The sequence below is a fragment of the Protobothrops mucrosquamatus genome, unplaced genomic scaffold (genome assembly GCF_001527695.2).
Source record: "Protobothrops mucrosquamatus isolate PMUCROS unplaced genomic scaffold, P.Mucros_1.0 scaffold1284, whole genome shotgun sequence".
Classification (NCBI taxonomy): Eukaryota; Metazoa; Chordata; class Lepidosauria; order Squamata; family Viperidae; genus Protobothrops; species Protobothrops mucrosquamatus.
The window spans coordinates 66,849-80,573 of NW_015387488.1; the positions used below are offsets into that span (position 1 = coordinate 66,849).

The 13,725-nt window shown below is 37.4% G+C and overlaps 1 protein-coding gene across 1 annotated transcript in view; it reads left to right on the forward strand.

Moving 5' to 3' along the window:
* Positions 1–13,725, forward strand: part of GAK (cyclin G associated kinase) — a 75,023-nt gene continuing 61,298 nt past the window's right edge. Inside the window, exon 1 of the mRNA XM_015821239.1 lies at positions 1–142. Coding sequence (XP_015676725.1) covers positions 1–142 — 142 coding nt within the window. The remainder of the gene's footprint in view (positions 143–13,725) is intronic.

Below are 13,725 nucleotides of genomic sequence, written 5' to 3' on the forward strand. Positions count from 1 at the left end.
ATGTCGCTCTTGCAGTCGGCGCTGGAGTTCTTGGCCGGGCCCGGCTCCTTAGGGGCCGCCAGCCGGGACCAAAACGATTTCGTGGGGCAGGTGGTGGAGATGGGCGAGATGAAGCTGCGGATCAAGAAGGTCATCGCCGAAGGTGTGTGGGGCAGGAGTGGGGCGGAGGAGGGCTGGGAAGGGCTTCGAGTCCCCAGATCGTGGGAACGTCGTGAACCGGTGGTCGGGCGGCTCTCACCTTCTTCCTCCTTCCCTCTCCAATCTTTTTTTTTTTCCTTTCCTTTTTCCGCCTTCTGCCTTTTTCCATTTCAGTTCCAGGAAAAATACCATAAGGCATCCCGATGAGCCAGGATGCTAATCAGCCAATATAAGAAAAATTCAGTATTATTTTTACCCCGCTTTCCATTTTTATTACTTTTTTTATGATTAATTTTTTATACTAAATAAATCCCTATGGCCTATGGCATTGTATAGAAATGGAAAAGAAAAAGACCTTGATTGGGGTGGAGGGAGGATTCTTAAATTTGTCAAGAGACCTTGGGAAGAAAAGGAAGACGGAAGAAGGGTCTTTAAGGGCGTAGCAAGGCCAGCAGCAGCCTTGTGTGACAAGTGTGACATTTATGGGAGGGAGCCTTCCTGGCAGAGATCCCAGTGTGTTAAATTTTCCTTAAGCTGTGATTAAAGGGAAAGAGCAGGAATAAATAAAATAACAAATAGTCTTTATCAGATACTGATTTGGTATTAAGGTATTGTGGTTTGGCAGATGTGAGTGATCTTTTTTTTTTTCCATTTAGGATTTTTCACATTCCATTGTCAGTAAGATGTTATTGCTTTCCATAGCTATCTGAAGAGTTGTCAGTTTTATGCATTTGATTTTTATGCATTTGATCCTTTTAAGATCAGTTCAAGGTCTAAAATTTAGCAAAGGAAATTTTGCTATGTCTCACAGTGCTGCCTGGACATATTTACAGTAATGTTTCTGAAAAGAAATTTCCTCATTTCTTCCCATGAAATAAGTACAATAAAGAAGAATCAACCCGAAAGTGGGGGTCATAGCAGATGGAGCATTTACAACATGCTAGAAGTTTCAGCATGCAAGAGTTTACAAATATATTTACATCTGTATGGCTATTTAACAAAATATTTGGTTCCAGAAGACTAACATTCACAACATCTCAGACATATATTACTGGTGAACTGGGCATGATATTGTGTAACATGTTGTGGTTTCTAAACATATATACATGTGTTACATGAGTAACACTGACAAATGATCAGCTATGTATTTTCCCAAACTTTGATAGGAGCGAATGTAACATTTGTACTTGTATTTTGTCCATCGTTGAATTCATGTCACCACAAAGTATTGCTCTGTTGTTTCTAGATTTGTTGGGAATAATTATGAATCACTTAGTAGAGATTTTGTAACAGTTTTAAATCTTCCACCTTAATCTCTGTCTTTATCTCTGTCTAGCTGGTCTGTGTGCTGTACATCTTACGATGTAATATTTGGGTTCAAGATACTGCTTTTTGCTGAATATTGTTTTCTTAGGAAGGGCTCTCACATATGTATGTATGTATGTATGTATATATGTATGTATATATATGTGTGTGTGTGTGTGTGTGTGTGTGTGTGTGTGTGCAGGTCTTGGCGTATTCGGGTCTTTTCCCGTGTAAGATTGAGAGTATCTTGGCAACGTTTCGACGAGGTCCCACTCGTCATCTTCAGGCTGGGGTCTTCGGCTTTGTGCCTGTGCGAGCAAAGTGTATATATATGAGTTTTTTTCTCTTTTCCTCCCTCCCCTGTCTTTTGTGGAAAGTGACACTCATGATTCTTTTATGCTGTTAACTTTCTACTATTCAAAAGCTGCCATCAAAGGCTAGTGTTACTGTTCATTTGAGGATGGATTTACTAGATTCGTGAAGCTTTTTCTGTGAAAGTATATTGTTTCATGTGGCTAAAATCCTTAAGCAGAAAGTTAATGGAGTTTGTTGAAGTTAACTATTAAATATATTGAAAGGGAAGGTGCCTTGGTGACTCATATGTCCAAACCAAGAGTTCTGATTTTTTTCTTCCATCCCTCATTGGATATGCTGTTCCACTCCAGAAAAGTTGCCCCACTCCAATTATGCAACCTGCTAAGCAAGTCTCACTGAACACTTTAATGTAGTGTGTGTGGGGGATATGCATCCCTAAATTATTTGAAGATAGGGACAATATTTATGAAATATGCTGTGCTGCAGGGCTTAATTAATAAAGGTAGACTTTGAAAGTCCTCTGTTGATAAAAGATAGAGTCTCTGCCCAGGGCTAAAGTGAAAGAGAATAAAGTTGAATGGTGTCAATATTCTGTTCTTACACTGAGTATTTATTTTGGTGAGGTCTTGAGCTTTCAAGCATTCTTTTCCCCAGAATTACTATTTTTTTTTCAACCACCATGCTTTTAAAACTAAAATATTTTATTTTGAATTGCCACTGTATACATTTTTAGGGCATTAGAAAATGCATAGTCACTAGAGTGGTGAGTCTTACTAAACAGGGATACTATTGGACCTGCATGATTGCCTATTCCAGGCAGTAAATAAGACAGCAAATGATCATCTTGTTTCAGGATCCAAGTCTTAGAGCTGAAATGCACACCCATCTAGGTTTTATCTGAAATATGTTGGTCGGTAGCTTTGTTCAGTTGTGCTTTGTCCAGCATCAACTAACACATAAGGTGATTTATTTGGTTTTTTCTTAGCATATTGTATGTACCAAGTTACTGTGATTTGTAAAACATGGTTTATGGGTTTGTATATTGGGCAGTTTCGGATATTTATCTGAATTCAACTACTGTTAAGTAAACCACATATAAGTATGATATGTGATCTCAACCAGGACATTTTCATATCTTGAAAGTTACATATTTCAAAATGAAATGAATTTTAGCCATGAAAAATATAGCAGAACTGGCTGCATATATTTGTGTAATTCTGAAAGCAGTACAAAGAAGTCTGCATTAATGGGCTCAAATCTTTATGCCTTGATACAAAAGCTCCTTTGATTTATTTTCTTTCTAAGAGTTATTGGTAGAGTGGACTGTTTTCATTAGGATACTAATTTACTGTTTAAATGCTCTCCCATGTAGGAGTTTTGTTTTTGAAAATGATAATTGTTACTGAATTTTACAGATATAAAAATTTTAAAAAACTAAGGAAAAAATAAAATACAGTTTCCTACAAACTAAAATAAAAGAAAAAAAAGAAAAAGTGCAGAGGAAAAAAATAAAAAGGAAGAAAAAAAGATAAATATATAAGAAACTGAATATTGTCCAAATCATTCTTCTGTTTTATTGTTTGTGTGTCCATTTTAGTTATGAAGATATCAACTGGTTTCATTTGTATATCCAGTGTAACCTCTTTTTCCATATTCTTGTAGCTTGTCATTTTTAAATCCACATCCATCATTCATTTATCCTCTTCTATCACATCTTTTAAACCATTTTATAGTGGCATGCAATCTTAAAAGTAACCTTTGATTGCATTGCTCCCAAATATCCTTAAATGTTTCCCAAATTTAAATATTTTGTTCCCTTCTATACTAGTGGTTCTCTTCTCTTTTAATTATAATCTTTAATTCTTTCTGGTTCCTTCTCTAGTCCTATGCTTTTCTCTAATCCAGAATGTTTTCCCATGGGAATATTTGTTATACTTAATTTCTAAATCTTCACATATTTTAAATTAAACTTCAAACAACACACAGGAAGTTTGTTTGTAATTAATTTCAAATTTTAATTTAAAATCCATCCCACCTCTTAGTCCATTTGTAACATTCCCCAATCAGTGTTCTAATCACCCTTTTGCTTTTTACTCTATAATAAGATTTTTCAAAAAATCCTTAAACTTGTGTGAAAATTATTTTGTTAAAGATTCATTCACCTGGTGCAATGAAACTTCGTCTTTTTGACAATTCTTGCTATCCAAAACGCTGTTAAGAAATTTCCAGAAGCAATTAAGAAAACAACGTACGCAAACCCAGTGTAGTTTTGAAGATACCAAACTGTTGCTTGAGCAAAAATGGCTTTCCTTCAGCTTCCAGAGCTCTAAAACTCACCAGAGACTGCTGCCTTTTAGTCTCCTTGCGAGGACCCACTGTATGGAGTGTATGTGGACAATCCTAGATCCTCTCCTTTATCCAGAGAGGAATTCCAAGGAGCTGATCTGTTTGCCAGCTCCTTGTCCTGCCATAGTGATTAGCTCTGTTCTCAGCAGAACCATCTTCAGTCACCATTGCTTCCTCAGAAGTCCTATGTAGGAATTTCCTGCTTCCAATATTCTAGAATAGGGGAAAGATTAATCCTCCTCTGATAGATTTAAAACAATAAGGAAGCTTTTTATTTGAAGTAGTTTATATATTGAATAGTAATGCTTAATCATGTTTTATAATTGATTGATTGATTATATGCTGTCAAGTTGATGCCAATTCTTGGCAACCACCTAGATAGATTTTCTCCATGATGATCTGTCCCTAATCTTGTATTTCAGGTCTTCCAACAAGTTTAATGTTTAATGAATTAAAAATAGTTGGCTTTGCCATTATTTACAAATCACAATGCATATGGATGCACAACATACTAAAACAAAATTAAACCACATTAACATGATGTATGGATGAACATAAGGCAAATATTGTTCTTACAGGTGCTACTATATGGCACTGTAATATTCATTTATCTGGTTATATTTCAACATGTGGACTGATTGAGCAGTAGTGAGTTATTATGTGTAAAAATTAAATGTAAATGTAAATGACAAATGTTGAAGACAGTAAATAAAAATCAGATGTGGTCGAACAATGTAACCTGCTGTAGTCTTATTTTAGACACCGTTGCCTTAATGGTATCATCAAACCACTTGAAAAATGCTTTTTTGTATGTACAGAAACATAAGCCACAGATTATACAAAAATGTTTTAATTTTTAAAAGAATCCTGCCTTTGACTTCTGTAACATATGAAAAATTTACTCCTCCTGAGTGTTAGTATTATGAATTGGATTATAGTTTAGAGGACTGTACATTAATTTTACACATTTTTAAAATACATAGAGGTATACCAGAAGTGTACCATTTTTTTCTCCTACAACTTTAGGATGCTCGTGACCATTGGATTTTGCTTGACTTGGAAATTTGAGGCACAAAATATAATAAAAAACTGTCAATAAGTCAAAAAGTCTAAGCCAAACTTAAATGAATTACTTCTTGTAGCACTGCGTAATATGAACCAATCCATCATGTAAAACTATAATGAGTTTGTTTTGGCTCAGCATGTTGTGTGAAATCATATGTTACATTTTGTTAATCATAGTTATGGCTTGTTAACTGTGTTATGAATACAATGAATGCAGATACACTACCTTTTACACTTTTATTAATAGCCGCTATGGGGTTTGTGCATTTTCTTTCCAGCAAATTCTCATAATTTGAGATTTCCCTTGGGTTAATGTCAGTCATGACAAAAAATTAGTTGCAGATATGGTTTGCAAATCAGCCTCTAACCTTAATCCTTGCAAGTAATGGATAACCATAATCTCTATTAAGGCTAATAGATATAGAATTTATATGAATGATAGAGAAATATCATGGTTTGCGTTACATCTGTAGTAGGCATAATTATATGCTTTGACTTACTACTTTTCTGAAAATTATTTATAAAGAAACCATAATTAATACATTGGGAAAACAGTAATTGAGACTATGATTAGTAATTGAGAATATGAATTAAGATAGATAGAAATGCTGTCCTTACGATTTATAAAGTTCTTCCAAAGTGGTAAATTGCGAGGGATGAGGGCGGTGTGTTTATCCCAGGAAACCTACTGTATTATCTATTGTTACCAGTAATTGATAAGTAGAAATTTTCACAATTTTAAGAGAGAGAGGTAGTACATTGGCTGATAGATCTTTTAAAAATAATATATCTTAAGATTTTAAGGACGATTTCTATGCTAATGTACAGAGGCTCAGCATGCAGAGGATGCAACACTGATTATTAAAATGTGTCAGGAGCACCAATTAATGCCTTAATGATAGGGTATTTCAATTTTATGGTGATGACTTGTAGCGCTTCAAGAATTACAGTGGAAGGACAGAAAAAATAATAGCACAGCATGTAAACATGGAACTGTCTTCTATAACTGAGTCTGGCATTTGGAATCTGGCTGTAAGCAGAAATTATTCTGGGTTGCTGTCAAGAAGTTCAGACATGTATGTTGTCAAATAACTGGCTGGTCTCTTAAAGAATTCACCACTTTATGAGAGGTACATATCTCTAGGGTATAAATTCCTCTTTCTTCAAAAGAGTTGAAAAATCCTTCAGATTCTGCCTATCTGTGATTAAAGTCTGTAATATACTGTAGTTACCTTCTAGAAAGAATAGCCCAAATGCAACTGAATGGATATTTTCAACTCCCCCAACATTTTTTGTTTTTTACTTTTAAACTAGCGTATTGTCCTTTTGAACCAACAAAGGGGAACATGTTGGGCTAAATCAGAGGACTTCAAACTTGGCAACTTTAAGACTTGTGGACTTCAACTCCCAGAATTCCTCAGCCACCTAGGGCTGGCTGAGGAATTCTGGGAGTTGAAGTCCACAAGTCATAAAAGGGCCAAGTTTGAAGACCCCTGTGCTAAATGGTTTCCAAACAAATGGAACCTTTCTCTTGCTGGGGTTCAGTTTTAGCTTGTTTATGTCATCCAGTGTCTTGCATTCTTCAATCGCTAGGCGAGGAACTTCCATGCATCTCTAGCCTAGCCTGGGATAGAACATACATGGAATATCGTATGCATATAATTGTAAAAAGGTAATGTTTCCCTGTCAGTTGTGCCCGTGTCTGAGCCTAGGATACAGTGCTCATCTCCGTTTCTTGGCCGAGGGAACCTGGATTGTCTGAAGACATGTACCGTATCCCAGATGCAGTATTCCAAGTGTGACCTTACCAAGGCATTGTAAAGTGATATTATCACTTCATGTGATCTTGATTCTATTCCTCTGTTAATGCAGCCTAACACTGTGTTGGTTTTTTTGGCAGCTGCAGCACACTGCCATATTTAAGTGATTGTCCACTAGGACTCCGAGATCCCTCTCACAGTTGCTACTATTGAGCAAGGAACCACCCACTATACCTGTGCATTTGATTTTTCTTACCTAAATGTAGAGCCTTGCTTTTTTCACCATTGAATTTCATTTTGTTAGATAGCGCCCAATGTTCAAGTCTGTCAAGATCCTTCTGTATCTTAAACCTGTCTTCTGGAGTGTTGGCTACTCCTGCCAGTTGTCCTGTCCACTGCTGTCCAGCAGGAAGGGTGTTCCTCCTTGAAAAGCTGGATAATATTCTACCAAGGTAGTAAAAGCAAAGAAATACTTAGACTTTACTACTTTTATTGCCATAGTATTGGCCTGAAGATGAGTTCGTGCTTCTGTTTAGGGAAACTTATTGTCTTCTCCTCTATTGGTGCTATAGGCATCGCTTCGTCTTCTGGGATCAACAAGCAAGGAGAGACCACTCCCAAGCATTTATATTCAATGCTGTTCGTGAATTCCAGAGGTCTCTGAGATGCATGGTTGAACTCTTGCAATATAACTGTAAAATCCCTAGAGCTTTGGAAAACAGTCAGATCGATAAGGTGGCTGAGACAACTAGTCTGCTGAGCCCCCTCCCCCCTCCCCTTTTTGTAGAGATCACAGGTGCCAGTCATTTGCATGACGGTGAGCTAACCACAATAAAGAATAGTGTGGATTTGTTAGTTACACAGGGCAGGTCCATGGATGCTGTGAATTCCTGAGCCTTCTGAATTTTCACTTCACTTCCTCAGAATTCAAGTTCCCCAGTACCGTTCTCCCAGAGAACATTTACCACTATGCCTGTGACAAGGTCTAGGAATTTGGGAAGGGCTACTGTTAGATGGCAGGATGGGTGATACACCAGCACAATCTTTACCTTCAAACACTGACATTCACAACCAGTCATCTTGGGAACACAGCCCAGAGTTATAGTCAGAGCCCATCAGGGCCATTATGCCCCACCTCCACCTTTGAAATCACAGCACCTGAAAGCCAAATTGGACAGAGCAACACCTCACTCCTGCTCAACCAGTTCTATCAATCATTCATGCATGCATTCGTTCATTCCCAATGAGGTCATGAAAATAATACGGTCTTATTCCTTAGTGGTTTGTTATTCACCAGTAGCCAACCTGTAGCTAAGAGTACTGCAATCTGGGATTCAAACTCCAGAATGGAGGCATTTGGCACTGGCACCATTTTACTGGTTGCTGTTCTCTGTTAACAATCAGGTCAGAGTCTCAGTTGTTTTCATCTCACTTTCCTCCTCCTCCATGGAATTCCTGAACCTCTCCTTAACGTTTTTTCATAGCCAACTTGCCAAGGAGCAACCTTATTCCCCCTCAACCCAGTAATGCCAGCTTTCAATGAAGTAACCATTTGATCAACAGCTACTCCGGCCAGCTCATCAATCTCCCTAATGGTACACGTTCACCAACTTTATTTAATCACCTCCACCAGCCATAAGCTGATGCCTTCCTAGCCTTAGACACCCTTTGTCGGGTATTCTGTTCACTCTTCAGACATTAGACAATGCTAATGGAGTACAGGTAGTCCTCGACTTACAACAGTTCATTTAGTGACTGTTCAAAGTTACAACGGCGCTGAAAAAAAAGTGACTTATGACCTTTTTTCACACTTATGACTGTTGCAGCATTCCCATGGTCACCTGATCAAAATTCAGACGCTTGGCAACTGACTCATATTTACGACCGTTGCAGTGTCCCGGGGTCATGTGATCCATCTTTTGCAACCTTTTGACAAGCAAAGTCAATGGGGAAGCCAGGATCACTTAACAACCATGTTACTAATTTAACAACTGTCGTGAAATGGGGCAAAACACTTAACAAAGTTTTCACTTAGCAACATACATACTTGGCTCAATTGTGGTCGTACATTGAGGACTGCCTGTAATCACCATCTGATTCCAGGTGAATCCTTGAGTATGACCACTGTGGTCAGTGGTACATGCTGCAATGGCTGTCGCCATCTTATGCTGTTGCAGTGAGTTTCCTATATTAACAATGCTGTTTGTAAAAGAGTATTTGCTGCTGCCAAACATCATGTTTTATTAAATTGGTTAACCCAAATTCCAGTGCATGGAAGGTGTGCAATCACTGGAGAAAGGAATTATTACAATCAAAGGACACTGCATGAGCCCGTAGAACTGGGGCGATCTATATTCTGTGTCTTTTCTGTCTTAATGATATGTTTTATATTTTTGAACACACCATTATTGTTCTTTATAGGCGTTCTTGCACTATGTAAGCTGCCATTCTGTCTCACTACGGTAGTCCCAAGCAATCTTTCTGTGCATTTGCCCTTATCATGGCTTCCTAGACAGCTGACTTTTGAAAAGTATTACCTTGAAATAGCAGAAATATACCTGCGTCTTGGAATTTGCTTTGTTCTGTTCGATAAAGAATCTGAGCATAAATAAGAAACGTTATTTTAGCTGCCTTACTTTAAGGTTCCAAGTATCTCCGTGTTCTGTAGCTTAAGCTTCTTGGCCTACTACAAAATATTGACATTTGAAGTGCCTTTCAATTATCATGAAGAAGAATGCAGTGTTCCTAGAAGTAATTCACTTGTAAATAACTTTTTGCTGTAAAATAAGACTTCATTTAGTTACTGAGGAGAAAATGGCATATATTACCTGCTCACAGTATCTTAAGAGAGTAGCTTTCGTACAGTTATATTAGACTACAATAGACTTTATCAGCAGCAAGCTATCATTGGCCATACTTGCAGTCTGGCACATTTGAGTAGCACTAAAGCAGGAAAGGCTGCATAGAAAAATACAAGTCACTTGATCGGAAGAAAGGGTTGAGAAAAGAGATGAATCAGACTGGAATGGGAAGTGGGAGGGTTATACCTTTTATTGTTTTGTGATTTGGATTTGATCTGGTTTAAAAAAAAAAGTCCTGAAAGAGATATATATCAATCCTCATTAGAGGATAGGAATTCTTCAATTTTAATTTGCTTATTCCATAGATCCTGCTGCCTTCCATAGCAGAGATACAATTCTGCTGATTTTTTGCATTGATTTTGTTCCCCGCATGCAGAAACTACCACGAAGAAGCACTTTTGATTCCTGTTCACTAAGCAAGAGAATCACATTGCAGGATAATATTTCTAAGGGGCTTATAAAGTAGCCCTCGACTTTAAACCACAACTGAGCCCAGAATTTCTGTTGCTAAGTGAGACATTTGTTAAGTGAATTTGGTCCATTTCTTGCCACATTTGTTAAGTGAATCACTGCAGTTAAGCTAGTGGCCCGGTTGTTAAGTGAATACGGCTTCCTCATCGGCTTTGCTTGTCAGAAGGTTGCAAAAGGTTTTTTGATCGATCACATGACTCAGGGAGACTGCAGCCGTCATAACTATGAATCAGTTGCCAAGCGTCTGAATTTTGATCATGTGACCCTGGGGATGCTGTGACGGTTGTAAAGGGCGACAAATGGCCATAAGTCACTTTTTTCAGTGCCATAGTAACTTCACTAAACCAGGGGTAGGGAACCTTGGCTCTGGCTGGCTCAGGAATTCTGGGAGTTGAAGTCCACGAGTCGTAAAAGAGCCAAGGTTGTCTACCCCTGTCCTAAATGAACTGTTGTAAGTTGAGGACTCTTGTAGTCATTTACCAGGTTTTTTTTACTTCTACAGTACTTATCATGGCAGATAATAAAGTATATATTTTCCAGATAATGAAGTATATATTTTTAAGAGTGTTTTTGTTACAGTGTATGTTAATTATCAAGTTACAATTTAGTTTTAAACGTGAGAATCAGTTATGAAGCTTATTAAGGGCTATTGAATAGGCTGGTTGGAATCTTAAAGCTATTGTGGGATGTGGAATGTGTTCCTGAATACTGAACAAAATAAGTTTCTGTATCGCTAGGCCCAAACTCGTAAAAATGGGAAGCGCACTTTCATATAGTTAATGCTCCCTTTTCATGGTAAGTAGCATTCACAGTTTTGTGGTATCACATTCTCTGTATTAACATACTCGCTCTCAGAATGAATGTGTTTGATGTGTTTGAAAGAATATGGTAATTTCTCAGATGCAGAACAAATACACATTGCGGGTGGCATGCTTAAGGGTATTATTCCCTCAGAAATAATGTTATAGCTAATGTTTGAATTGTCTGAATTTTAACTGGCCTAGAGAATACTGCTGAAAGCAAATGCCCTACTCTCGTTAAGTTCTTCAGTTACTATATACCACAGCACCCAGAAATATGTACAGAATATGATCTAATCTACATCTAATATGATGAATGCAAGGATAGTGGGTAAGGCTGTGTTTCTGTAGAATTATTTGTTCTGTTGCTTGCGTTCAAAATATTCTGTGCTATTAAAAAAAAAGATGCTAAGCTGAATTGGCTGCTTGGGTCTTTGAAGGAAGGTGTAGTAGGATAAATTCAGGCATTGCCTTGAATATATGAATTCTCTTTAGGAAAGGCGGAACAATTGATCCGCTAATTTGCAAGCAGATGGTTTGGCCTGTTCTGTTTTTACTATGATCTTTATTGAAACTTTTGAACAAGATGAAAACTAATACAAACTAATATGAGGTAAAACAGAAAAATGAAAAAGAAATCAAAGAAAAAGCAGAAAGTGCATTTAAAATGTTGAAAAAAAAAACCAGAAAAGAAAGAAAAAAGATCTAAAGAAATGGCTTCCTATATTCTTCATAGTAGTTATAAGTACAAATATATTTTAACCTATCTCTCTTAGATCATATTATTCTTTCGATAGTCTAATCAGAGCCATAAATTATAAGTTCACTTTTTTCCTTTTATTATACAAAAAGTCCGTAAGAGCTTTCCAGTCACCTCTAAATTTAGATAATGTCTTTTCTCTAATCAAAGATGCCGGTGTATCCATTTCAGCAAAATCTGTCAACTTCATTCCTTCATAGTGGGTAGTGTCATATCTTTCCATCTCTTTGTTTGCAGTAATCCGACCATAGTAATCATATATTGAAGTAACCTTCCATGGCTTTTTACTAACTATTTATCTATTATTCCTAAAAATAAAAGTTATGGCTTCAGTTGAATAATGATCTTTAAAATCCTCTGTATCAGAGTATGTGTTTTAATCCAAAATTATCAGGGAGCAGGGTGGCTCACATGGTTAGGATGCTGAGTTGACAAGACCCAAGTGCTACCGTGGGGCGGGGTGAGCTCCCGTCCTTTGCTTTAGCTCAGGGGTAGGCAACCTTGGCTCTTTTATGATTTGTGGACTTCAACTCCCAGAATTCCTGAGCCAGCCAGCTTGGCTGGCTCAGGAATTCTGGGAGTTGAAGTCCACGAGTCATAAAAGAGCCAAGGTTGCCTACCCCTGCTCTAGCTCCTCCTGGGGACGTGAAAAGAGCCCCTAACTGAGCCTTCCCCTGAGCAACAGTGCTGTCACCAGCTAATTCTTTCAGTCCTGAAGCACCTCGATGCTTCTGACATGAGTGCAGTGCGAGGTGATCCAAAATTATTTAGCTGTTTTACATGGCCGCCAAGCATGATAAAATGTCCCTTCATATTGTTTACATTTCCAACATACACTTGAAATGCCTTTATATATTCTAGGTGATTTCTCTGGTGTCTTGTACCAAAGATACATCATTTTATAAACAGTCTCGTTTAGATTGTAACACAATGTAAATTTCAGCCCTTTTAACCGTATATTGTATCATTGATCCGTCAGTATATTATAACCAACATTTTAAATCCACTTTATCATATATTCTTAACTTGTTCCTCCCATTTCATATGTCATTGAAACTTTTTAATTTTAGCTTTTGGGCAATTACACAATTGTACCTCAAATCCTGTCTTATTTTGCTTCATGTCAGGTCCTGTTATCCATATTAAATCTTTCAGATGGCTGCCTGTTCTTGCCCTTTTAGTTATCATTTGTGAATTGCTACTTGGGCCATAGAAGCATGGCTGCATATGCAGCCTCAAAGTGAGATCATGGAGTGGATCATTTTTTATTGTGTTACTGTGAATTCTCTCTTACAAATCTTTCGTATTGGGAAGAAGACCAATACATAGAATGGAAGCAAAAGCTTGTTCCATACATGAGTTCCCAATAACTGGGAGAGCATTTCAACATAGAAAAGCGTTAAAAATACAAGCCCCTCTTTGAGGGAGATGGGCAGTTTAGAAATATGAAATATAAATAAATCTCTCTCACACACACCTCCTATCTGACATATGCATTCGTGCTACTGCCTTTTGCTCTTTGCTTGTACCCCTGCTTTTACTTGAAGCTGTTTACGCCCAGATGATTGGATAACACAACATTAAGCAATGAATAAATAATACAAGGCATAAAGGCAAGAAAATAGTATGTTAATGTATGTTAAAAGAAACTTTGATAGAGAAAGGAAGAAAAGTAGGTAAGTTGATTTCAGCTGGGCTGCCCTAACTTGCCACTTGTCCCCTTCCCCAAATATGGAGTGTTTCCAATTTCCAGTTTTCCAGCCTTGAGTAAGCTTCTTTAAGCTCTACCTTAGAACCTACTGAACTATCCAAAAACTATATGCAGGCAGCTGAAAAGCAGAGAATCAGTAAAATTTTGAATTTGTTTTAATTTATGCAATAGGCAGTGCATACATGGAAAGTAG